Raw genomic sequence first — 26,233 nt, 5'->3', positions numbered from 1 at the left:
GGAAGCGTTTCAACCAACAATTCTTTTCATTATCAGTATGTCTGACAGTTATTTTCTTTATTAATCGATTAGTTGCTCAGTGCATAAAATGTGAAAAGTCAAAAACAACATCTTAACATATTCAAATTGTTCATTCTGTCTGACCTACGGTCAAAAACCCAAAGAGTTGAGTTGCGTTTACTGATTTAGAAAACTGGGAAAACTAGCAAATATTCACATGAGTAGCTGGTAACAGTGAATTTTGCTTGAAAATGACTGAAACGACTAATCAGATATCAATATTTTTGCCAACTAATTTTCTGTCAATGAGCTATTCGGTTAATTAACTTATCATTTCAGCTCTAGGGTTCTAGAGGGTCTAGAGACTACTGGTTGGTTTCTGGGTGTCTGGAGAAATAATGACACTGACATGTAAAGTGAGGGTCGGCAGGGGCCCAACAACAGATTTTTGCCCCCTAGGTTCTTACATGCCATGCATGCACATTTGAATCATCTTTTTAAAGAAATAGTAAATATCAATACCACTCTCATATCCGTCCATTGAATATGAAGTTACAGCCAGAAGACGGTCAGCTTAGCTTATCCAAAGGTAAAATGAAACAGAAATCAGCACCTACCAGCACCTCAAACCCTTCCTGTAAACACTGAAAAGACCATCGATGGTGTAAACAGAAGAATATATCTGTTAATGGATGCTATTAGTATCAATGAGGTGCGTCGTAACTCTCCACGTCACTGATCAGTCAAAGAATCCAAACTACTCCACAGCTCGAGTTAAAGCACTTGAGACCACCACAGAAATTTACATTTAATACAAATACTTTATTGACAATGTGTGTATGGCATACGATTTGATGGAATTCCTAAATCATAAGAACACAAACCAGGTTTGTCTTATTTTTACAGTTTATATCTGCAAAATGACACTGAGAATCTGTAATGCATATAGAGAATCAAAAGTGCATATTCTTGTTCCTTTTTATTTTGTCCATATACACATTACACTATACATAAATAATTGCATTGTAAAAATGACTCAAGTATTTACATGTATAATATATTTTATATAATATATAAATTTTATATTAAATCTAGGTAGATTACAATTAGGATACTGGGTCAGGAAACCCCATGTGAGTCTGTGAGTGTGTGTTTGTGTGCTATCTGTGGTTGTTGAGTAGCACCTCCAACCAGCAGGGACAGGAGGTGATGAACTGTCTGGAGTAGCATGGGCCCCATCCTTTAGCAAAACTAATGCGAACACTGTGGGGGTCCCAGGGCCCCTCCTGGCTCTCAGGCTTCACGCCGTGCTCAGCCATCCAGCTGGAGCACTCATAGTCAAACACCTTGAGGGAGAAGCCCGGCATCACCCTCTTCACGCTCAGCCCTCGAGCACTGGGTGGGTCCAGAGTGGGTGAGTGGACAAACACTGGGTGCTGGCTGCGATTGTACACCCACACTCCGTCCGGCTCGCGGCTCAGCACGATGCCGAAACCGATTTTACTGCGTATCTGTTGCACGCTGCTGCTGCTGCTGCTGCTGCTGTTCCCTCCGCCTGCATGGCTGTGATGTCCGTGAAGGCCCGATGTGCCGTGGCCGCCCGGGTCATCGCGGCGGCTGTGGTAGGCATTGGCGTGGAGCTGGCTGAGGCAGAGGCCCGTGCCCTGAGGTAGGTCATAGAAGATGCTGAGCGAGGGCTCGTAGGCTGGATAAAGGCGACCCACGCGTGTGCGCTGCTCCCAGTAGGCAACACTGCACCAGTGAGAGCGATGTCCGCCAGAGGTCGAGGAGCCGAGGGAGGTACCAGTGTCTGAGGGGGAGAGAAAAGGTGGAAGAATTAATGTTTGCGTTTGCTGATTTTGTACGACAGTAATTCCTCTTGAAGGGAGGAGAGTATTATGATGTTATGGGGGAGAAGGAAGGGAGGATGGGAGAGGAGGTCTTTATGCTCAATTTTTTTCTTTGTTTTCACCAGGGGTGGGGGACAGCACAAAATCTGGTTTTGGTCCGATACCAAGTATTACCAGGGCCAGGATCACTGATATTATCACCAACATGTTTTATATTAAAAACAGATAATGTAGCATCATGTCATGGAGAGCCATGTGTCATGATTTATGAGGTGAACACATCATTAATATTTTGGAAATGATTTTTATTAACACCAAATGATTTGGAAGAAAATAAGTTTTTCTTTGTGCATTATGTAATAGTTATTTAATCAAATGCATGTTGCAACAGAAGATGATTTATTATGGTGTAAGCATGTACACAACAGCAGCAGAGAAGCAAAGAGTGCATGCACTAAGACGAGTGTTCGTGTGCCCTAACTGTGATCTAATGTTCTTGGTATCGCCGCTATTGATGGTAGTTGTGACGCCCCTCCCACTGACTGCACCGCCAGGCTGTCCTGTCCAACCTCAGCAGGCAACTAGCTGACATGGGAGGCTCGTCAGCTGATCTAGTTCACCTTGGCCTTACAAGCTGTGAAAGCTGGACCATGTGTTCACTCTTTCTCTCTCTTCCTACAGCTGACATCCCCTTATCCGGTGGTTTGCACGGTCAACACCTCCTGATTTTGCCAAGTTCATCACTCCATTGTCCAACTGTGTTAACCTTAGTGTTAATAAATTACTCTTGTTTAAATTGTAAACCTTGCATGGACTCCCTTCCGGTCGCGGTCCTTGAGCCAGTTTCTGACATAATCGACACATAAAACAAGTAAGACCACCACTAGTTTTCACACTGCGACGGAACACACACATACAAGTTTGGTACAACCTTTTATCATTTACACCTTCAGATGAGAGACAAAATAAAGTGAAAAAACCCTCATAAATTGTCTTTTGTCTTGTCCACCAAAAGTTTCTGTGACTTTAATTTCAAAGGAAGTCATGTCTAGGAATTTTCCTAGGGGTAAAAATTCCAGGAAGATTAAGCAAATTAGTCCAGGGACATATCAAAATGGTGAGGGCTGCCTTTTTCACATCAATTGTACACGTGTGCAATGTTGTCCTCTGTAAAAATGGACAACAAAGCCTGGACTTCGTCATTGGTCGTTTGTCCACCTCCAGTTTGAACCCGTCTTGAAAAATTCCATTGAAGAAGTCAGTTGCCCACCCGCTCCTTCCTCCTCCTCCCTTCTTCCCTGATCGGCCACAAACTACAAGCAAAACAGCATGTTTGCAGTTGCTGGTTTTTAATAATGCTGGATGTCAAAACGTGCTGCCGAAAACGCTAACATACTTCACCGATCGGCGACGTTCAACACTGCAAGTCCCATCCTGAAAGTTTTCCTTCCAAGTTCACTGTGGTGAAGAGCACTTTCTAACACATTGCTCCAATGTTTCCGAGAGATTTTGTGTCTCCATTAGCACCTGCAAAGTTTTTTCTGAATGTGCATGTGCCTTCTAATGATCGCTCTGCAGTATATGATTCGCATGATTCACATAGCTTTCGTGCTCATTAAACTATTCAGTAACGCTTTTTCATCTGCCTTCACTTTGATTCTTCCCTCATTTATCATGTTTTTCCTTTAATTTGGCATCCGTCTGGTCTTTGTATTGTCAAAAGGGGGCTAAAACTGTCAACACCGATCACCCCACTTCCTTCACTGACATCCCTCACCATCTCCCTCCATCACACTTCTTCGGGACCAGAGTTGAAGAGGATGTAGAGAGCAGCAGCGAGGGGAGTGGGGGGTGGAAAGTATTCAGCTCTCTGTCAACCTAGCACAAGCCCATGAACCCTTGACCCCCCAGCCTTCATGCTATCAGCTCACATTAACTCCCACACAGAGTGATGCCATTATTTTGCTCCAGAGACTCTATTGACACAGAGGATTTAAAGACCCATGTGCCTGTGGCCCCATTCCTTTCATATTCCAGCGAACACCCCCTCTTCATCCACCAGGGGCCAGAATGGCTGCAGCCCTTCTTCCCTTAACAAGCTGCTTTTGGGCGAAACCAGGACTGAGATTAGGCTAGGTGTGTTATGTTTGCACAGTGGCCATTTTCATTTCATGGGGACGGCGTCGATGGGTGGGTGGGTGGGTGGTGTGTACAGGGGGGGCATGGCACGACGGGAGGAGGGGGACATGTACGAGGAGATGTGTGTGACTGTTTGTGCACAAAAATAAAGCAGACATGCACACAGTAGATGTTAAGAGGCCTCACGCATGCACACGTACACACACAAATTGGGCCTTCTGATCCAAACAGTAACACTACAACACACAAAAACACTCACACGCACACACACACACACACAAAATTGCACTTCTCATCTGAGGCCCACGTGTGTCATTAGTGAATTCCAGGCTGGCAACTCCTGCGGTCTGGAGTTTTTACAGCTCTGCAATAAGAGAGCTGGCTGCTCAGCTAGCGGGATATCTCTCTTTCTCTCAGTCTTTCTCTTTCTGACTCTCTCTCACACACACACAAACAAACACACGTACACACACGCGCGCGCACACACACACACACACACACACACACACACACACACACACACACACACTTTTACAAGCTATGCTCTTCCCTGTAATAAGGCAACACAAACATGTCTAGGGGAAACACAGGGAGACTTTATGAGCTCATGATTGAATTAATTCTCAAAGAAGACATAAAACAAACTCGGACTTTTTGGGATTTTTTAGACATAGCACACTTTAATTTCCATCATATAATGAATGATGCAGCAAAGGATACAGTATTAAATCCTGGCTTTTACGTTTATGATGCATTATGAATTCATAGCACCAATAGTATATTTCGTACAGAGAGACAGAGAGAGAGAGCATCTATAGAAACTTAAACTCAAGAAAATGATGCAACTCAGACTCCAATAAAAGTTGGGATCTGCTCCAACTCTTAGCTGTTTTAAATCAGTGCTTAAATATTAAATGAAATTTGGGATTAATTTTTCATATCTTGCACTGTACTGCAACTGTGCTGTGATTTTTATTCTGTCGTTTAATCTGTCTTCTTCTATTTTAACTTATTTTCATCTTCTATTTGATTTTGCTCTTTTGAAATCCTATTTACAACTCATTATATTGTGACTTTAGACTTTTAAAGTGTAAAAGTCTAAAATGCTGTTCGAAAAAAAAAAACCCCTCCAAAACTGGCAAAAATGGATGACAACTACATTTCACATGAAGCCATAGCACCACAGTCTTCTAGCTGACTTTTTTCTACTGAAGCTTGACTGCTACGCTGTGAAGTGAAAAACACTCAATCAAGATTTCCAACCGTGTTTGACAGCCCGAGTGGAACAACATGTCACGTTTAATGTTTCTGGCACAGTCCTTAATGTCATCATGCTCAGCCTGGCTATCATCCAACTGAAGGTATAATGAGCTTGTGTGAGAACAAGGAAGGCGAGCAGGGAAGGAGAGAGGAGGAGGAGGAGGAGGAGGAGGAAGGAGCGGGTGGGCAACCGACTTCTTCAATGGAATTTTTCAAGACGGGTTCAAACTGGAGGTTATCGGTATGTTTATGTTCGAGGGGAGGAAGTCGAAAAACTGCGTGTGACTGTGTGAATGTGCGTGCGTGCATCTGTACGCGAGGGCTGGCAGCAATTACAGCATCCTGCAAGCATTTAAGCCAACCACCATTTAACAGGTCTGTTTACCAATTAGATAAGTAGCCTTTGTTATTTCATTTCAAAATCATTGTCTCTTAGTGCTAATCTCCTCGAAATGTCTGATAAACTTGGCAGTTCTTTTTATCCAAAGGTGGAATATAAAACAAATAACCTGCTGTAAATAAATCAAAATAATGTGCAACTTAAATGTCCGGACTAGTCAAAGTTCAGGGGTCAGACAGTCAGGTTTCCTACTGACTCGCCACAGACTGTCAAACCTGGACTTCAAGTGACAGCACCACTCGTCTTTCCCCTTTCTTCTCCTCCTCTTTATTTTCACTCCTCCCGTCACAACTGAACAGATATTAAAAGAATCGTGAGACATTTTGGGAAATATACTTATTTGCTTTCTTGCTGAGAGTTAGATTGGAAGATTGATATTAAATAGGAAGCTACAGTCAGCAGCTGCAGCAGACTCCAAGAACATCCTACAATTTCAACTGGTCATTTTTACACTTCATTGTTTGAACAAATTAAGGTACAATACGTTAATCAGTCGGCTTTAAAGGTGCCGGTAGGTGGATTTTTAAGCTAACAGGCTGCTGGTCGAAGCTTCATATGTAATCAACAGACATGAAAGTGGTATCGATCTTCTCATCTATTTCTCAGCTTGAGAACGAATATGGATATTTCCCAAATTATTCCTTTAAACTCCCGACCTTTCCTCTCTCCCTCCAGGCTGAGCAGTGGAGGCTTGCTCCTGCCAACCTTAACCTGCAAGGAGAGGAAGAAAGGGGAAGTAGAGGGGTAAAAAAAAGAGAGAGAGTGAGAGAGAGAGAGAGAGAGAGAGAGAGAGAGAGAGAGACTGAGTGAAAGGGGGAGCGGGAAAATGAGAGGGAGAGGGGGAGAGAGAACCTGCCAAGCATAACCAGCATCCATGGAAAAAATGAAGAGAGAGACTGTGAGAAAGAGAGGGAGGGAGGGAGATCCTCATCTTTCATCCAGTGCCAAGGATTAGATTCCCCTCCAGTTATTAGACTCTTCCACTGTGCTGAAAGAAGTGGGTGGGTTGGGGAGGATGGGGAGGAGGGGAAGGAGTGGGTGGGGGGTGAGGGGGGTGGGGGGGTCAGAGGGACGAGAAGGGAGGATAGAATTCAGCCACTGACCATTGTCGGTCGCCTCTAAGATGCTTTGTTTTGATTCAACTTCCTCAAATTTCCTCCCCAAGCTCTAAAAAAGCAGAAATAAATTAGAATAAGGGAATAAAAGAAAATACCGCTCCCTGGCAACAAGTGGTAGGTTCAGTGTTGTCTGAGACAACTATCATTACAGGGCAACTTCAATCCAGCAAGCCACATTTAAGCTGGCGTCTCGACTATCTCTGCCATCAGAGGGCTGCGTTATCGCCAGACATGGCCTTTACAGTCAAACACAACGGGGCTCTCGCTCACAAACACACTCACATACGCATTCTTACACACACTCCTTCCTTCATCCGCTTTTTCCATTGTAAAGTGGATCTTGTGATGTAGCCTGCCGCAGTGTGCGACTACACATCTTTCTCTGCTCCTTGTTTAATAACACAAATCTCTACCACCAGTCCATTATTCCGTACAAACAGCCGACCACATTCCTTGAAAGTGCAGGGCAACCAAGCCAAAAGGAAAGTTACTGTGTGTCCTTGTAAAATTCCTATGAAGATGTGCTTGGAGGCAGTTTAGTAAGTTCCTCAAAGAGGAAGAGGGAAAGTAACCAGTTTCCTGCATTTCTGCCGCGACTTCAAAGTGCCAGACAACTCAATCCAAGGAATGTCCCAGGTTTTGCATTCATCATTGCATCCTGGACAACTCTGCTGTCATGTCTCATATCATCCACCAAGATACCAAGTTCACGCTGTCATTGTGAACTTAAAAAAACTGGAAAATCCAGATATAGGCGATTTTGATGTTTTCACTTCAGTTTCACGATTACAATTGAAGAGATTCTATGAACTCTCATGCTTGTGAAACTTATAATGAAGACTGTTGTTCTTAGTTCCTTGGAATCTGATGCTTTGGAAATAAAAGATGGCTTCAGTTGATATGAAGTATAGATTATATGCTGAATTGATCACGTACCATTGTTGACATTTGTCCCTCTGTTGTTTAGTGAAAATGTACACTTGGCACTGGCAGAGCTTTCGCACTTTTTACACTTTTTCATAAGATAAGATCAGTAAATAGAGGGTGTCCGAGTGATCCAGTGGTTAAGACACATACAAATAACTGCAAATAACCTTTGTCGCATGTTATCATTCCTTTTATTTCCTTGGTTGTCCGGTCTCTCTATACTGTTATTCTGTCAAAAAAAAGACAAAACACCATTAAAATCATTTAAAAAAAAGAACTGCAGATAGATAAAATTTAAAAAAGTTTCCAATCCAACACATGATTCTGTTTCATTACCTGGTTCATAAAGGTATAAATGCTGTATAATATTAAACTAGCCACTCAAAACATCCCAAACACTGGAAGCAAACGGAGAAAGGGAGAAATTCATCTTAATTCATCTTTCAAAAAACTCAGCATGAGGAAAATTTACTAAATACTGTACAATTTTCAAGTTCCAAATTTCTAAATTTCAACAAGTAAATGCAAGAATAACACACGCTGCTCTGACGCATAAAGTAGCACAGGTAAAAGTTCCTTAAAATCGAAAAAGGACTATGCAATGCAGGGATCTCCTATGTTATTATTCCTATTTCACAGCTAGCTACCTCACCAGAAGGCTATGTTAGCTTTAATGAACAGATAAAACTGTGTGTGTGTGTGTGTGTGTGTGTGTGTGTGTGTGTCTTTTCAGTTGGTTGGCTTGCTTGTTTGATTTCCACAAATAGAATGATCTGAAACTGAATTAATCTGAGTAAGCAGACTGACTGGCTGATTGGATTGTGTGTTATTGTGGGCGGTCTCGAACTTTAAATCACCCCTGATCTGACTTTTACTGTCTTGCGGGGAGTTTAGGTTCAGTGCAACGGTTGCAACTGTTTTTAGTGCAACTTAACCAACTTAAGCAAGGAGGAAGATGGGAACGAAGCCTAAATTATACTTTTATGAGGCATTAATGTGTCACAGCAGCTACAGCACAAGGTGATTTATTGTTGTGCATGTGGTTACATTTTTCAAGACGTGCAGAAATGACCAAGCCCTGTTTTTTACCTAGAGAGGCACCAGTGACACAAATACAGGTAGCTTGACTAAGACACTTCACAGCTTCATGAAGAAATGCGGGATATTGTAGCTTTAAGAATAACTGGCCTTTAGTTCTCGACTTGAAAATGATTTAAATCCGAATAGAGAGACAAAAGAAGACACAGAGAAGCAGAGCTCGGTAGTTGATAAGTCTCCCCTCCCAACACATTCCTGGACAGGCCCTCTTCCTCGACACTTCCTCCCCCCCCGCTCAGCCAGTCACAGGGGTCAAGTTGACAAGTCTCTCATTGAGCCTCACATGGTCCAACTATATGGCCTTCACTCCTCACCACATGATTACACACATTTATTGGTGGAATAGATCCATTTGTTCCACAATGAGGAATGAAATTATGAAATTCCTTCTAAAACTTAATTTGGGAGAATTATCTGAATTTGAAACTCAAGTGTAGACGCACTGATATAGAAATACAAGACTGTGGACTGACAATACAATGCACAATCACTACACATAACTCACACAGTCACACACACTCACACAGTGTATAAGTGCAAACACATTTTGCACATTTACCATTTCCCACATTTTCCTTATATTAAATCTGCTTTAATTTGGGAGTGGAGCAACACAACCTGACATAGTTTCACATTATCGAGTTGATATGTTGAACATGTGAGTTTAAGTCCAGTATTCACTTTTCTTTTAGCTCTGTGTTTGTCTCCGGCAACGGCTAAATTTGTCCGTCTGTCCTGTAGTGTCGGCGGCGTGCAGTCACCTGGCCCGGCTGGAAACAACGCTACAAGACTGATGAGAGTGAACCGTCGTGGTAAAGTAAAACCCTATCAATGAGCTGAAAGACACGGCAGAGCTGAGAGGAACAGCAGAGTCTGCTGATCTGTGGGTTTGTTGCTACTAGCAACCCCTTTTTCACATAAGATATAGTCATTTGATCAGTTAAGAAATACGGACCGGTGCAGCTTTACCCATGAAATTGTGCGTTCTTGTTCGAGCACATGTGTAAAATGTTAACATTTTGAACAGACAGTTTTGTCTGTAAAGCTCTCCCTCGATGATTTTTATTCGGCTCATGTGACATTTAAACAGTGTTTTGAAGTGAGACTGGTCCAAGAATCACATGACAAACAGGACCGTTTGCTTCTGGGGTGTTAATCACAAATATCTAAGGCCGATTCATGGTTTTCCGCGTCCGCGTGTCCACATCAGTTTCATCACTGGCCTAAGTTCGCGAGAGTCCGTGCGGGGCCCCGCGTAGACGTCCGCACTGCGAGCACGCCGAGTGCACATCCGCCAGACAAGTCAACTGGACGCTCCTTTCGTGCGGCGTATGTATGTACCGTTTCTTTCTTACCCTTGGTACTTTTCCTGCTCAGCCATCGCACGCGCTGTTCTCTTTTCTGGACTTTGTCATGTTGTTCAGCCAAATACAACAAACAAAAGAGCGCTTCTTCTTGCTGTATGGAAGTGACCATCATGTCATCTAGTGTTCAGCCTGAGCATTTAGCAATGCTCACATGGGAGTTAACAGAGAACCACTGTTACTAAAAGCCTTAATAAGAGATAAGAGATTACATTAAAAGATTATAACTTTATTGAAAAGTATCAAACATGCCTGTAATCCACAGTGCACACAGGAGTTGGCAGTTTTCAAGAAATAACTACACAAAGATTAATGGAGAGCTCTGTGTGTGAAAGAGGAGTGTGCCTGTGTGTGTACCTACGCATATATGTCCTTTTATTTCTTATCATATTCACACAGTGACACTTATATACTGCATGTGTTTGCCTGTCGGTGTGGTTTCCAGTATCATGGGTGAATGCTTAGCTCTGTCACATGATTTTTCTCACTAACAACGGGCAGCCACATCTCCTGAAAACTCCTGAAAACGTTGCTTCCCTCAAATAAACTAGTCTTAATTCAGCGTTGCGTTCAGAGCTCACAGCGCAGACGACAGTTCCCTACATTTCATTGAGTCAGAGCCTGTCAACATCTGCAAAGAATCTTTAGGTTCAGCAGCATGGCAGGATTCCATTAAAAGCCAAATTGCGAGTTGGCAAAAACTCTGAGGGAACAACGGAAAGCCACAGCCAGTCCTGTAATTTAAACCTTATTTTAAATTGTGATGGCCTGACAACATGGACTTAAAGAGAGAGGGAGCAAATAAGACTTAGAGAAGACAGAGAGAATGAGGACAAGAGAAAGAAAAAGAACAAAAGAGAGTACAACTAGCAGTAGAGGCTAAAATGTGAGTAGTCTTTAGATAATAAAGAATACCCACATCACCCACAAGGGCAAAAGTAAAAGTAACACTGAGAGAAAGAACAGAAAAAGCGGGCTAAAGACAGGGATAAGGATGAAGGGATAACAGTGAGAGGAGAAAAGCTAAAAAAATATTACTGTTATATGCAACAACAAAAGACGACCTTTACTTCATAATTAGCATTGCTACTGATGTGTAACACTTCTTAAATACATGAACGTGGAGCGTTCGTGGCCTGCTGCTTCCGTTTGACTTCGGGCTGTGAATGTTTGAAACATGCTACTGCATCTGCAAGTCTGTAAACACGGATGTATCTGGCTGCATTTGCAGTGCACGCACTGTTCACACAGACGCGCAAGGCAGTGTTGCATCTAGCAAACCTGGATGCAGGAAGAAAAGATCCTTTTCTGCTCAACCAATCATCATCTGCTCAGAGCATGTTAAGTCCTGGTGGTAAAATGTGTTTTGGAAGTATGCATTGTCAACTGCGTTGGAGGGCCTTCCAGCTACATTCACCCAGAAACCAGCTTTCTGTTTATCCACGCAACGACATTTATTTGTATCTTCACTGGCAGACGTTTTGACATTAAAGCCTTAGAGGTGACAAGGCTCCATTGGCTCGGAGTTTTACAGCTTGTTTATACATGTAGTGATTAAATACAGATGAGAAAGCCATGAGAAACATTACCGACTTTGAAGCTGCGGTTGATTCACGGGTAACTTGGAAGTCGACAGAACATTGATGGCGTCAAAATGTCCTCATTCAGAATTTCGGTTGAAAAGACTGACGACGCTAAAGAATGTAAATTGTAATTTCTCCTAAACATGTTGTCCAAGACCGATTAACTTGTTTTTCAAGTCAGGTTTAAGCTCATCTAAAGAGAGCCTGATAATGCTTAGGATACGGCAAAATAAACTGAGGGACGTGAAGTTTCTGGTTTTTCTCTTTGTGTGGAAAAGATGACTGAGAGGTTCTGGGATCAGCTACCAGAGATGTTACATAGTTTCATGAACTTTAGCAGTAGTTAGTCTATTCAGTCTTCTTAAACCTGAACTTGAATACTAAGAGATAAACATACCGCACTACGCTGACTGAAGAACATGAATATATTTTTCGTCTCACCTCTACCCCAACATTCCTTCTGGCTTTCTCCTTACTTCTCTCCAGATTAGGGAAAAAGTCATGGTTTGGGCTAAATGTTGATGATCACGTTGTGTTTCGTGATTTAAATCACTGCAGAATTTTTCTTTTATCACACCAGACGACAGTCTTTCCTAAAACATTAACCTGTCAGTCCGGCCAGTGAATTAACACTCAAACGACTAAACAGTCAGCTATTTTGCATTGGTGGCATGGAATTCACTACCAAGTTTTTTGATTTCAGAAAGTAATACAGCATTTTTTGGTAAAAAGTTAAGTTGTATCTCTTCGCACAAGAAATTGTTAAGCATAATACATAAGTGGTTTTTTCATCAATATGTGATACGAATGTCGAGAGCTATCCATCCCAGTTTTACTTATGATTTAGTGGATTGACTTGCTCATTAATTTCTTTCTTTTTTTAGTTCTCTACAAGCAGATAATGTATTGTAAGGTCATGAACATTTCCCTGATACATTCAGTACTAACATTTTTGCAACATTTCCACATTATGTTAATGGAAAACGTAATCCGATCGGCAAATACATTTACTTCAAAATGCAGTTGTTGTTCCAAATCAGTTGTATACGAACGTCATTTCTTGGGAACAGGGTTGTAATAACGGTGTCAACATCCTGGCATTCGCGTAAAATGTGAAAAAAAAGTTCAAAAAACAGGTTAAGGGACTTCTGAAAAAACAAAACAAAAAAAAGACCGAACTGACACGAAGGAGCTCTGAGTGAGCTGTGCGCTGCGTCCTCAGCTGCGTGCCCTGCTTGTAGTGAAAAAGAGCCGTGATGGAAAATATTTGAGGAAATGGCAAATGGTTAATGGGCCAGCACTCAATGTTGAATTCCATAGTCTAATGTGTCTCAGTCAGGCATAAGAGCAAGTGTTGTACGCTTGCCAGCAAACAGGCTGGAGGTTCAGGTCACTGAGAGGACCCGTCCAGACATAGACAGATAGATTCTCACTGGACCAAGTAGAATGTGGGTGCTAAGTTTTTGTCTTTGCACTATTTTTACGTCTCAAGACTTTGACGCACCAATGAAATGAATTCTACTTGGGTTCTGCGAAGGTATCTAATTCAATTTCCATGCTTCTGTGAGTCAGATCTTTACTTTAGAGCGATAGAGTCTCAGTAGATGATTTACAAAACCTTGTCCAACTGTGTCAACCTTGACTGACCTGGAATGCTTCGCACCTTCTGAACTAAACTCAGTAAAACAGCACGGTGCAGTCAAACTCTTAAAACTGTCTTCCAAACTTCCAAGAATGTCGGCTAAGCTCCGTGTTTCTTAAGTATTAACAGTGATATGTTCAAACATGTATCAGGTGTCACTCTGCAGAGTCAGACCCCCTTATCCCCCTCCCACCTTCTTTCGCTCCGAGACCCTACTCCCCCTCACCTTCCCAATTTCCCAACATTCCTGGGCCGTGCCCCATCAGTCAAAGGGCCAATTCATGGGGCTAATGCTGCAGCGAGTGCAGACGGGGCTTTGAGACAGGATGTTTGGCTGATACCTTGCTCTGCTTAAGCAAACAAGCCACCAAAATATGATTACTGAGGGCAGAGAGGGAGCAGTCTTCTTGTCTTACTTCACTGCATCCAGGCCATACTAATGTCCACTAAGGATTATTGCTTTACGTGTTTCCACATGTTCAAAAGCCGGAGCCTAATGACAACACGGTGGACAAATGTTTGACAATTACAATGATGTCAGTTGGCTAAAGATGACAAGGACATCACCGACTCTTTGGTATTGTCCTTCTTAGACTTTCAGTCCCTTAAAATAAATATAATGCTATGTATACTTGTCAGTGCTGCGACATGTAAAAACAGGACTAAAAGTCTACGGCCATGATAGCAACGCTATGAGGCAGTGCCCGCCAGAAAACAGCGAATGGAGCGACAACTCTGTCATTGATAGAAATTGGAGGGTCTTGCAGAGGAAAGTCCGAGGAGTTGCGTAAATCAAAAAGTGTTTAACGTGTTTACATTGTGTGCCACAGCGTCTCTGCTTACATACCACATATATGAGCTGTCGAGCAGAGACAATCATCAATGTCGGCCCCCTGAATTTAATTACAAGAGTGATGGGGAATTTCTGACATGTAGAATAATCAGGGTCAAGCAACTGTGGATTATCAAATGGACTATCTTCCACAGCACAAGTCTGAAAGTTTTTTTTGGGGTGGGGATGGGGGGGTGGTACCTGGTCAAAAGCAGGCTTTTGGGGTCTCAAGCATCTTTCCGGGAGGATTACTAAGCATGAAAAAAGCTGGAGTCACGGCGCAGTAAAACTGGCATTGCTCAACGAAGCAAACATAGCTGCCCAAATTGACAAGCTCCCACCAACGGAGAGCTGAGCAGCATGAGCAGCTGGTTGAGGAGCACAGGTACACGCTCAGTCGGCTTATCACCTAAAACGCCACTGTTTATGTGTAATTTAACCCTCTAATGAAAGATATTTCTTATGCAATGGAAAAAACTGCTGACCTGTGCTGCTATTTCATTTATATGGTGTGACAACAGGAATATAGCAATACCGGAAACTACTTTTGAGCAATGTGTAAACATATGTGTGACATTACAACACATCCCTTCGCGTTTCTTCACATTCAGCTGACGTGATTTTAATGCTGCATCAGACTCGTCTTGTCGGACTCAGATCTGCATGTCATACTGTACTTAGCTCAGCTTTCACAGAGGCTAGGCTGCACTTTTTCTGCGTGGTAATGTTGGTAGAGCCAGTTGTGCTTTGAGCGGAGTGCTACCGAACCACACCACATTACAGTTCTCCTTGGTAAACATTCATATAACTGACGTTTATGCTGCTTGGTTGGTTGAATTGTGTGCTCACCTGTAGTTTTCAGTTGCACTGGAAATTCCTTAGTTTAGCGTTTCAAACTGATGTGATGATCAACAATTAAATATAAATAGAAACACTAACATGCTTTGAGATTTCAACCTCTCAGCGATAATATTTACGAACATATTTCTACCTAATTTCCACAGATCTGACCTGTAAAATAAAATGACTGTAAAATAAAGTGACTTTGTTTGTCTGTCTAGAGACTCTAGTGGATATTGACACCTGTTTATGATGTATTTTTCACTTACCAACTACATAATTTCCTGGTTTTATCATAAAGACTTGAACATAGAAGAGCGGTTTCTTAACAACTGCAGCAACTCACGTTTTCTACATTTCCTATATAGTTAGTACCAAATTTCGTAGGCTTTTCTTGGAAACATCCTAGTAACTTACAGCTAAATACCAGCTAATTTTGGGGAAATTATGAGGACGGTTTCCAGGAAATTTGCTTGAAAACACGTGACTGGTAAAATTAAAGCAGTACCAATGTCAGTACCAAATTTCATGACCATTACCAAATGACTAACTGTGCCAATACAGCCACACATGGCAAACACTGGTAAATGATTATAGGTTTATGTGATTTTGGCAAATTTCATGACAAGTTTTAGGAATTTGCCTACCATCACGGGAAGAGCAGTAGAAGGGGGGAGTAGAAAATAGTGCAGATAGTCCAAATCATGTGTATTTAGAGAAAAGGCAACACAAGCTTTGTCAAATATAATAAAGTGCAGACATGCATCTCCTAGTTATACATCAATTATGAAGGTGAAGAAGTGGAACTTTGCCTCCCTTCCAACAAATCGCGCGATTGGTGAGTGTGTGTGTGTGTTCGCACGCGTGTGCGTGTGTGTGTGTGTGTGTGTGTGTGTGTGTGTGTGTGTGTGTGTGTGTGTGTGTGTGTGTGTGTGTGTGTGTGTGTGTGTGTGTGTGTGTGTGTGTGTGTGTGTGTGTGTGTGTGTGTGTGTGTGTGTGTGTGTGTGTGTGTGTGTGTGTGTGTGTGTGTGTGTGTGTGTGTGTGTGTGTGTGTGTGTGTGTGTGTGTGTGTGTGTGTGTGTGTGTGTGTGTGTGTGTGTGTGTGTGTGTGTGTGTGTGTGTGTGTGTGTGTGTGTGTGTGTGTGTGTGTGTGTGTGTGTGTGTGTGTGTGTGTGTGTGTGTGTGTGTGTGTGTGTGTGTGTGTGTGTGTGTGTGTGTGTGTGTGTGTGTGTGTGTGTGTGTGTGTGTGTGTGTGTGTGTGTGTGTGTGTGTGTGTGTGTGTGTGTGTGTGTGTGTGTGTGTGTGTGTGTGTGTGTGTGTGTGTGTGTGTGTGTGTGTGTGTGTGTGTGTGTGTGTGTGTGTGTGTGTGTGTGTGTGTGTGTGTGTGTGTGTGTGTGTGTGTGTGTGTGTGTGTGTGTGTGTGTGTGTGTGTGTGTGTGTGTGTGTGTGTGTGTGTGTGTGTGTGTGTGTGTGTGTGTGTGTGTGTGTGTGTGTGTGTGTGTGTGTGTGTGTGTGTGTGTGTGTGTGTGTGTGTGTGTGTGTGTGTGTGTGTGTGTGTGTGTGTGTGTGTGTGTGTGTGTGTGTGTGTGTGTGTGTGTGTGTGTGTGTGTGTGTGTGTGTGTGTGTGTGTGTGTGTGTGTGTGTGTGTGTGTGTGTGTGTGTGTGTGTGTGTGTGTGTGTGTGTGTGTGTGTGTGTGTGTGTGTGTGTGTGTGTGTGTGTGTGTGTGTGTGTGTGTGTGTGTGTGTGTGTGTGTGTGTGTGTGTGTGTGTGTGTGTGTGTGTGTGTGTGTGTGTGTGTGTGTGTGTGTGTGTGTGTGTGTGTGTGTGTGTGTGTGTGTGTGTGTGTGTGTGTGTGTGTGTGTGTGTGTGTGTGTGTGTGTGTGTGTGTGTGTGTGTGTGTGTGTGTGTGTGTGTGTGTGTGTGTGTGTGTGTGTGTGTGTGTGTGTGTGTGTGTGTGTGTGTGTGTGTGTGTGTGTGTGTGTGTGTGTGTGTGTGTGTGTGTGTGTGTGTGTGTGTGTGTGTGTGTGTGTGTGTGTGTGTGTGTGTGTGTGTGTGTGTGTGTGTGTGTGTGTGTGTGTGTGTGTGTGTGTGTGTGTGTGTGTGTGTGTGTGTGTGTGTGTGTGTGTGTGTGTGTGTGTGTGTGTGTGTGTGTGTGTGTGTGTGTGTGTGTGTGTGTGTGTGTGTGTGTGTGTGTGTGTGTGTGTGTGTGTGTGTGTGTGTGTGTGTGTGTGTGTGTGTGTGTGTGTGTGTGTGTGTGTGTGTGTGTGTGTGTGTGTGTGTGTGTGTGTGTGTGTGTGTGTGTGTGTGTGTGTGTGTGTGTGTGTGTGTGTGTGTGTGTGTGTGTGTGTGTGTGTGTGTGTGTGTGTGTGTGTGTGTGTGTGTGTGTGTGTGTGTGTGTGTGTGTGTGTGTGTGTGTGTGTGTGTGTGTGTGTGTGTGTGTGTGTGTGTGTGTGTGTGTGTGTGTGTGTGTGTGTGTGTGTGTGTGTGTGTGTGTGTGTGTGTGTGTGTGTGTGTGTGTGTGTGTGTGTGTGTGTGTGTGTGTGTGTGTGTGTGTGTGTGTGTGTGTGTGTGTGTGTGTGTGTGTGTGTGTGTGTGTGTGTGTGTGTGTGTGTGTGTGTGTGTGTGTGTGTGTGTGTGTGTGTGTGTGTGTGTGTGTGTGTGTGTGTGTGTGTGTGTGTGTGTGTGTGTGTGTGTGTGTGTGTGTGTGTGTGTGTGTGTGTGTGTGTGTGTGTGTGTGTGTGTGTGTGTGTGTGTGTGTGTGTGTGTTGGCCTGAGCTCCAGTTTTCGGCTCCAGTGTTCCGGTGTGGGGGGCAGGGGATCAGAGACCACACACACACAAACACACACGCACACACACACACTCACCCAAACACTCCTCACACCACATCTTGTAAGAAAATTGATCTACCTCCACTCATTTCACCTGGGAGAACAATAGGAGGTAACGTCTCTCGCCACTCAGCTTGGAGACGGCTCAAAATCACGACTGAAAACTTGACTCTTGATCGACTTGTGACCTTGACTGAGCAGACTTTGGATGATTTTTAAACACAGCTTCGAATAGGCCTCATATTGTCAGCGTAAATCAGTGCTATAGTACCTAATTAGGCAGATTTGTTTGAACTCAGAAGTGTGTTATGAGGGGATACAAGCAAGGAAAGAAATAGTTGATTATTTGTATTAAAAATACATGTTGATTATTTATCTCAAGCCTCTGGTGGACACAGAAACCCTATAAACAGGTCTAGATAGTTACCATTGTAGACATGGAGGTCCTGTTGTCTGTATTTTTTCATTTTCGAGGTTGTGTGTTTCTGTACCCTGGTGGGAATTTACATTCTACGATTAAAAACGTACAAATCGTGGGTATTCTATGGGCTGATTTTAATACTCAGTGTATTGAATTTGACCACTTCTAGGTTAAAAAAAAATTAAAGATAAAAAGAGGTTTATCACTGAGAATTTTATTCCTGACAGAGTGCGGAGGGCTTCGAAACAGCATTCAGGTGTTCATGCTGGGAAGTAAAATGCCGAGAAATTATAATTGAACAGTTCATTGAATAAGTAAAACACGGGAAATCTTCTGGGAATGGTGAAATGTGCACTGGGGGGACTTTCGGCTTCAATATTTCTAAAACGTTGCCCACAGCCCTGCCCTAAACATACATAACAACTCAATAAATGACTTCAACATTTAACATCGACTTTAACGAAAAGTCTAAGGTTAGTTTCTGGACACAAAAGACAAATAAAGCCAAGAAAGTCTCATTGGGATTACCACCGTCTCACTCTCTCAGAGGACTCTGACAGGTCTGCGATGCCGTGACTACACTACACAGACTTCATAGGTGCCCATTCACCTTTCAACACCATTCACAAGTGAGCCCAGGGAGGCTTGATAGAGTGGGTTTGTGGGTTTCTTCTAATGCTACAAGGACCTCTCCACCAGACCCCAGCACGTAAACAAATAAAGCTCCAGTTTCATCATCTAGAGGGGGCTGTTTCCTGTCCATACGCAGCCCTTCCCTCCCACCCCCCTCATACACACACACACACACACACACGCACAAAACTCTACACCTCCGCCGCATCAGAGCCGCTCGGCTCCCCTGCCCCCAAAATGCCAGTCTCTTTCCACTGCTCAATTGCCGAGAGGAATGGAGGGATTTGAGGGAAGAAAGAGGGAAAGAGGGGGATGGGTGGTTTGAGAGGCAAAGGGGATTGGGAGTATGCACAGGGATCTTATTGCAGCTTCATCCCAGTGAAATATTTTGCCGTGGAGAGAGCGCAGGGAGAGAGAGAGAGAGAGAGACGGGGAAAGGGAGGCGGAAAAGCTCCACTACTGTGCCATCTAGATAGTGAGAGACCCCAGACCCCCACCGAGTCCCCCATGCCTATCTGACAATAGAAGCTTTATGCAGCGGAGTTATTGGTTGTCTTAACAGCCTTTGAAAGTAGGAAGGACAGCACAACACAATAACACCAGTAAATGTAAATTACCCTAAACATTCACAGAGGATGCATGCGGTGTGTTTGCATGCATGAGCGAGTGCGTCTGTAGGTGCGCACAAACTCATGCAGCTCAAAAACGTTTTCCTTTTTATTTCCTTCCGAACCTCTATGGGGGAAACGGTCCACATTTCAGCATCACATCCCTCTGACACAAACATCTGCCTGGCCGCCACGTTCTCATGTGCTCATGATGCGGGTTACTCACCTGTGTAGTCTCTTGGCATAATGTGAGGCGGACTGGAGAGGAGGGGGGGCACAGTTTCAGTGTAAGACAGAGTTGAGTCTAGAAAATGTGGAAAAAGCACAAACATACACAAGAAGAGTGAGATCCAGGTTATTATTCCAAAAGAATTTTTCAAATTCCACACATTCTCTGGTTACAGCTTCTTAAACGTGAGGACTTTTTTTTTGAAAAAAGTTTTACATGATTAGGAATATTTTTGGGATTTGGACTGTTGGTGGGAAAAAAAGCTGTTTGAAGACGACATCCTGGACACTTTGGAATTTTATGACGTTTTATAGGTTGAGCCAATAATCAATGAATCCAAAACATTTTTTGTCAGATTAACTAATAATGAGAATGACCGTCGGTTGCAGCCCTAACACAGCCCCTCAGACTGCAGAGCAGGCTGCCTGTTTGCACAAACAGAGCCTCCCTGGTGTAAACTCTACATGTCATGCTCATCGAAAGGGAAGATGAGCACAGGTAGAGCCCGACCAACTCTGCGTCGCTGTCAGCACAAGCAGCTTTGCGCAGATAATCTGTGTTTCCAGTCTAAAAATACGGCGCTGACGCCACGCTCTGTGTCATTTACTGGTTTGTACTGTGGTAGCCTTTTTTTCTTCTCCAAACTCACCCAGTGGCTTGTGTTCATCTGACCGGGACAGAGAGTATGGGGGAGGAGGTGACTCTGGAAGCACAACAGAAATGAAGGAAGGTTAAATTAAAGGCTGTATGGTCTTAATCCTAAATTACCAACTGAGAAAATCAAACCAACGGAACTAATCCCACCTCACGTAGTATTATTTGCTGTGTGAAACTATCAAAAACCTATAATCTTACACAATAGTGCTACCAGCTGCAGATTTCACTATGCGAAAAGCTTACAGTCGCATAGTCAGTCAGTAATGTTATTCATTGTGTCACGAACATACATGTTCCTAGCCCTCAGGGAATTGTAAGGCACCAAATGTACCATTGCAGCGGATGAAACTTTTGTCTGACAAGAATATAACCTCTTATATGTAACATTACCTTGCAAACGAATGACTTTTCCTCGTCTGTCCCAAAATTAAAACTCTGCTACGAGGACGTTTCCATCCTAAAACACAGCTCAAGTTTCTTATCAAGAAGAAGTCAATGAGATTTACTAAAAACTGTTCCCCTTAAACCATCCTATGATGAGTAACAAAATGTCATCCTCACCTAAATTACACAACAAACACAACCTTTCCTCTTCAGACAGACCATGAAACGTGTTTCCATAGTTAATGGTAAGGTAGAGATGATGTGCCTGAATGTAACTGTGCGCACAGATGCGTTTGACCCTGGGCTAAATTCTCCCTCAGCCGGCGGTTGTTTCTTCATTAAGGTGATGTGTTCCTAACTTAGGTTTGTGCCCAACACGCAACACCCCACATTTCCTCTGCACCTAAGGGAGCAGTTTGCCCCCGAGGACACGATCGCACGACAGTAAACATATCTCGGCTTTCCCCTGAGCTTCTGGTACGCATCCCGACTCCGATCCAACCCGTATCTGCAAGCAGTTCATCCCCAGACGCTGTGTGTTTCTCTTAAGAGAGAACCGTCCCCTTGACTGTCGAAGTGCTTCGGTTTCATCCTTGGCCTCTTTCAGCTAAGACGTGTTCGTTCACACGCGGACTCACGGTGGGTGGGGGGGCAGCCAAGCCGCTGCCGCCTGTTGCTGCCGCCGGCCGCCGCTGGGATGGTCCCGCCAGTCCGAAGTGGACGCGGGTTTGTGGCTGCGGCCCCTTTAAGAGCACAGCCAGTAATTGCCGGAGTCCTCAGTCAGTCAGATACCCAGCGAGTCAGTCTGGCGCCAGCACTAAGCAAACTGTATATTATCGGCACTCCTTCACCTAAATAACAAGAGGAGGACCTCCTTGTCAAAGGAGAAAAAAAAAAAAGAGCCTAAGTGCAACTTGAGAGCGACCTTCAATTGGATGATGCGGGGAGCAGCGGAGTTTTTGCGCAAATTTAAATAGGTGTGTAATGTGTTTGGAATGTCGAGAGGAAATAAAAGTAATGGTTGACTAGAGCAAAAGCTGGATTACGACAAGATTGTAAAACTGTGGGGCAGGCGATAAAACGGGAGAAGAGTGTCAGTGGCGTTGACTTTCCGTGAGTTTCGGTGTTGCCTTCTGAGCTTTAATAGAGCTGCAATCAGTTAACACGCCTGCGAGGTGTCAGATGTCCTCGTCCTATACTGCGTATGGGCCATCAGTCGTTGTGTTGCACGAAGTGTGATTCAAATAATGACGCACTTCAACTTTAATGAGATTAAGTGGGGTCTCTGTGAAAGGCCCTTCGCCTGATTTTGGACCTCCGCGGGTTCTTGAGGGAGTCCCAGGCCCCCCCCCCCCATACAAAAATGTAGGAAGTAAGCTGGGCAGAATGGCAGAGTGACATGTTTATTGATGCCCCCCCCACACACACACACACACACACTCCAGCCCACCCCACCCCAGCGCCGTTGTCCTTACCTGGCCCACATAAGCGACTGTAGTGATAAGGGTTGCAGCACACCCTGGCGCTGTCCGCTGCGCCGGAGCTCTGGCAGTGGCACAGCGCTTTGAGCCGCGCCGAGAGCGGCAGGTCGCTCCAGCGGTACAGCTTACACAGGAGATACTGTGGAGAGATGTGATGAGCGCCGAGCCGCAGCTCGGTGCGCGGCACCATGACGCACTCGCTGGGCAGCCCCCCCTTGGCCTCTACAGCCCTCGCCAAGGCATCCAGAGATCTCTCCTTGAGTCTTTTCAAAAAAACATGAGCAGTGCCCGCGATTTCATCCTCCAGCCCCGCGTGCCTCGGCGCGCACTGACAAGGGCCCCCTGAGTCTTTTCTTGGGGTCCAATAAGGGCTCCGAGGTCTGAGATCCCATTCCCCAAACAAACAACATGTCACCGTTCTACTGTCGCCCTCCTGTCCCGGCCGAGAGCCTCTGTGCTCCGGGACGCACATGGCACCCCGGTCATCGTCAGGCTGCTCCTCTTCCTCCCTCTCCGCGCTCTCCGTCGGGTCTCCAGCCTCCCCCGCGAGTCCCGGAGCCGGGTCAGCGTGTGTCACCGGCCGCTGCTCCTGCCTGTGGAGCTTTCCCGATTGTCTGCCACACGGACCTTTCCGTCCTCCCTCACCTCTTCTGCTTCCATCCCGCCCGTCGCTCTCGGTGACCAGACGGCTTCTCCAGAGTCGCCGTACAAGACCTGAGCGTTTCGACTTGAACATACGACGGCCTAGGCAGTTTTGGATGTGTCCTGTCGGTCCCGTCCGGGTCTCAGAAGATGCCACATCGATTTACACTCGTCGCGCCGCGCCGCGGGTTTGTGCACGGTGCGCACAACATGCGCAGCCCGTGGTCACCGTTTCCTGGCTCCCCAGCAGCATTAGAAAAGTAATATTCAGTCATGCGTTGCGTTCAACATCACTAAACGTCTGGAGAAGGAGAAGGCTACACACAGTCACTGCTCAGTGACCTGCTGTCGCCAACTCAATTAAGCCACAACTCTTGCCAGACCCCTCACAAAGCCTTCAACTCCCCAACACTCTGGAGATCCCGCACACAATCCACAAACCATAGTCTCAGCCTACTCAGGGACCGTATCAGTTTACATGAACAAAAAGAGCATCAGAAACATAACTCCAAAACTTTTTCCAGAGTTTCTCCTTGAGCTCCGATCTGTAAAATCCCTCCTTCACCCCGAAATAAATCCTCTCTGTCGTTGTGGTGGAGGCAACAGTCCCGCTGCAGGACCCGGGATAAGAGCAGAGATGGTCGGGGACTCCAGTGCCAAACTCCAGGACGGATTCCGTGCTGAGAAGTTGGTTTAAAGAGAGCTGGAATTACTCCACTCTCCACTACCCCGCAAGTCCCTTACGGACGCACACACAAACACACACACACAGGCACAGGCACACACACGCTCCTGCACACACACCAGAGTCAAGCCAGACAGGATAACACAGACCCGATTGATTTTCAGAATAAAAATCTTAAGAGTTAACGTGTTCTGTAGTTGTTTGTTAAGGAAGTGTCAAAAAAAGTGTGTGTGTGTGTGTGTGTGTGTGTGTGTGTGTGTGTGTGTGTGTGTGTGTGTGTGTGTGTGTGTGTTTGAACCAAAAGCCTATGTCTCAATGCATGTGAAACTGTAAAATAAGCCGATACAAGTTACTTATAAAGGAGGTTAATAAATCCGTTATTTTGAAAAAGAATATATGATAAGGGTTTATTTCTATATTACAGTTCTATAATTTCCAAAAAAAACCCCCATTTGATTAAACCTAAGTAATTATGAATTCATCATTCACCTAGTATTTGGGGGAAAAAATCATTATATATATTAGAGTGTTTGATGGCATGTGGACAAAATCCTCATTCTTCCATGTTCAAGTGACCTGCTATAACTGACTAAAAGTATCTAGATAGGATAAGGTGGAAAATGATGATTTGGAAGTGTACCATTGAATGAGTTCCTATTTTCCCTATTATTTAGCACAAAAAAAAAAATCCAAAGTTCACGAGGTTATTTCCAGGAAAAAAAAAACTATCATTAAAAAACAAAGCTGTCACAGAGGCTACTGAAAAAAACTTTCATTTTTTTTCTGAAACTTAATGGCAGGGCTTTTATTTTGAAGCCCGCATCATTCAGCATCCCATGTTATTCAGTTTGACTTGACTCCCTCTCTCTCTCTCTCTCTCGCTCTCTCTCTCTCGCTCTCTCTCTCTCTCTCTCTCCCTCTCTCTCTCTCTCTCTCCCTCTCTCTCTCTCTCTCTCTCTCTCTCTCTCTCTCTCTCTCTCTCTCTCTCTCTCCCGGGGCCCCAGAGGAAAGCTCTGGAGCCATTGGTTGATTCCCGCCATCATGTGCCAGTCTAGACACTTTGGCGGCTGGGAGCCGCGCTGATTGTTGCGCAAACACGGTTTCAAGTTTCTTAACTCTTAAAGACGCAACATCCTGCCCCTGCTCTGCTCAAACTGAACACGTTCCGCGGCGTGGCGATCACACCGACCACAGGTGACTAGATAGACGACAATAAATGCATAAATGGAAAATTATAAATACCTTCATGGTCTGAATAAATCATCCCGAAACTTTATAATCATAAAAACAAAAACAATAAGAATCTTTCCTTATTTTCATCAGTAGTGGAGTAAGTATTCAGATCTAAGTAAAACTATCCATAACAGTATTTGATGATACAGTACGATGCATTAACGGGCAGCAGCATTTTGATTTTGTGGCTGTTAAAGGGGGAGCTAACCTTACTTGCTTTATGTGCTGTTTAATAGTTCAACCGATAGCATTGATGCATCATATTTTATAATCTGGTCATATCGTTTTGATATGTAAAATCCAGATTTTCACATTACTCTATTATTATTGTTATTTTTATTGTTGCTATTATTATATTAGAGCATATTATATCATTATAATTATCAAAATGTTATATTAAATCTAATACTTTCAACAGAAGTTAAAATATTGTCAAAACCTTCATGCCATTTTCTTGATATTTTTGCCCTTTGAGAGGGTTTTCATCAACTGTCCTGTTAGGCAAAGGTGCAAAGTAGCTACACAAAGCACATTTACTCAAGCACGTGCAGCTGTGAAGGACTCCACTGTTTTTTGAGCCTCAACTGTTGTATTTCACAAGTACTTCACGAGTATAGGCTTTTACACAAACACACAGAGAGTCGAGACCATAACTGTACAACAACAGAATATTTATCATAAGTCGATACACCAATAACAAGTCAATCTGAATGTTATTACTCATCACAATGAGTACCTCGAATTTTCATTCTGAAACACATCTAACGGCACATACACTTTACTTTCACATAAGAGAATTCTGCAAGACTTTGTCACTTAAGGTGTATTAATAAATTACAGTGTTACCATGGTAATAGACTCATAACGAAGTATTTTATAAACTTTTTTTTAATCTAAGTGTGTGATAACATAAACAATGTTATGGTTCAGATACGCCGGCGCCAGGCGTTGCTGAATGAACCGTATATATTGCCCTACATAGGCTGTGGCTCAGCAGGCACAGCGGGGCGGCCACAGGGTTGGCGGTTCAATCCCCAGCCCCTCCCGTCCACACGTCAAAAATGTCCTTGGGCAAGACACTGTACCCCAGAAATGCGCTATATAGATGCAGCCATTCACCATTTACAGATAGAGGTTAAGGTACAAACCCTAACTATCAAAAGAGTGAGCGTACGCACAGTTGAGTAGAGGGACCAATTGAACATTAGTATTAAGGAGCACAGGGGGCAGATGGGGGGTAAACAGGGGGTTAGGGAATCCCCCGGTGGCGTCTTGTCTCCGTGCCGACGTGACCACCTCCAACACTTCTTGAGAACGACATTTGTACAACTCTGCAAGCGTTGGTTCAGGTGGAGGTTACGGCCGTAGGATTAGCTCC

General features: G+C 44.1%; 1 protein-coding gene across 1 annotated transcript; it reads right to left on the bottom strand.

Moving 5' to 3' along the window:
• Positions 1 to 869: 869 nt before the first annotated feature.
• LOC120796391 (mothers against decapentaplegic homolog 6-like) lies at positions 870 to 23,677 on the bottom strand. Its single transcript, XM_040139234.1, is given in 5 exon segments — positions 870 to 1,810; positions 19,771 to 19,848; positions 20,423 to 20,476; positions 22,290 to 23,100; positions 23,102 to 23,677. Coding segments are annotated over 5 exon segments (1,704 nt in total). The 5' UTR covers positions 23,213 to 23,677; the 3' UTR covers positions 870 to 1,160.
• Between the last annotated feature and the right edge of the window lie 2,556 nt (positions 23,678 to 26,233).

The sequence above is a fragment of the Xiphias gladius genome, chromosome 1, assembly GCF_016859285.1.
Source record: "Xiphias gladius isolate SHS-SW01 ecotype Sanya breed wild chromosome 1, ASM1685928v1, whole genome shotgun sequence".
NCBI classification, from domain to species: domain Eukaryota; kingdom Metazoa; phylum Chordata; class Actinopteri; order Istiophoriformes; family Xiphiidae; genus Xiphias; species Xiphias gladius.
The sequence above is the reverse complement of the archived record's forward strand: the minus strand, read 5'-3'. Positions and strand labels throughout refer to the sequence as shown.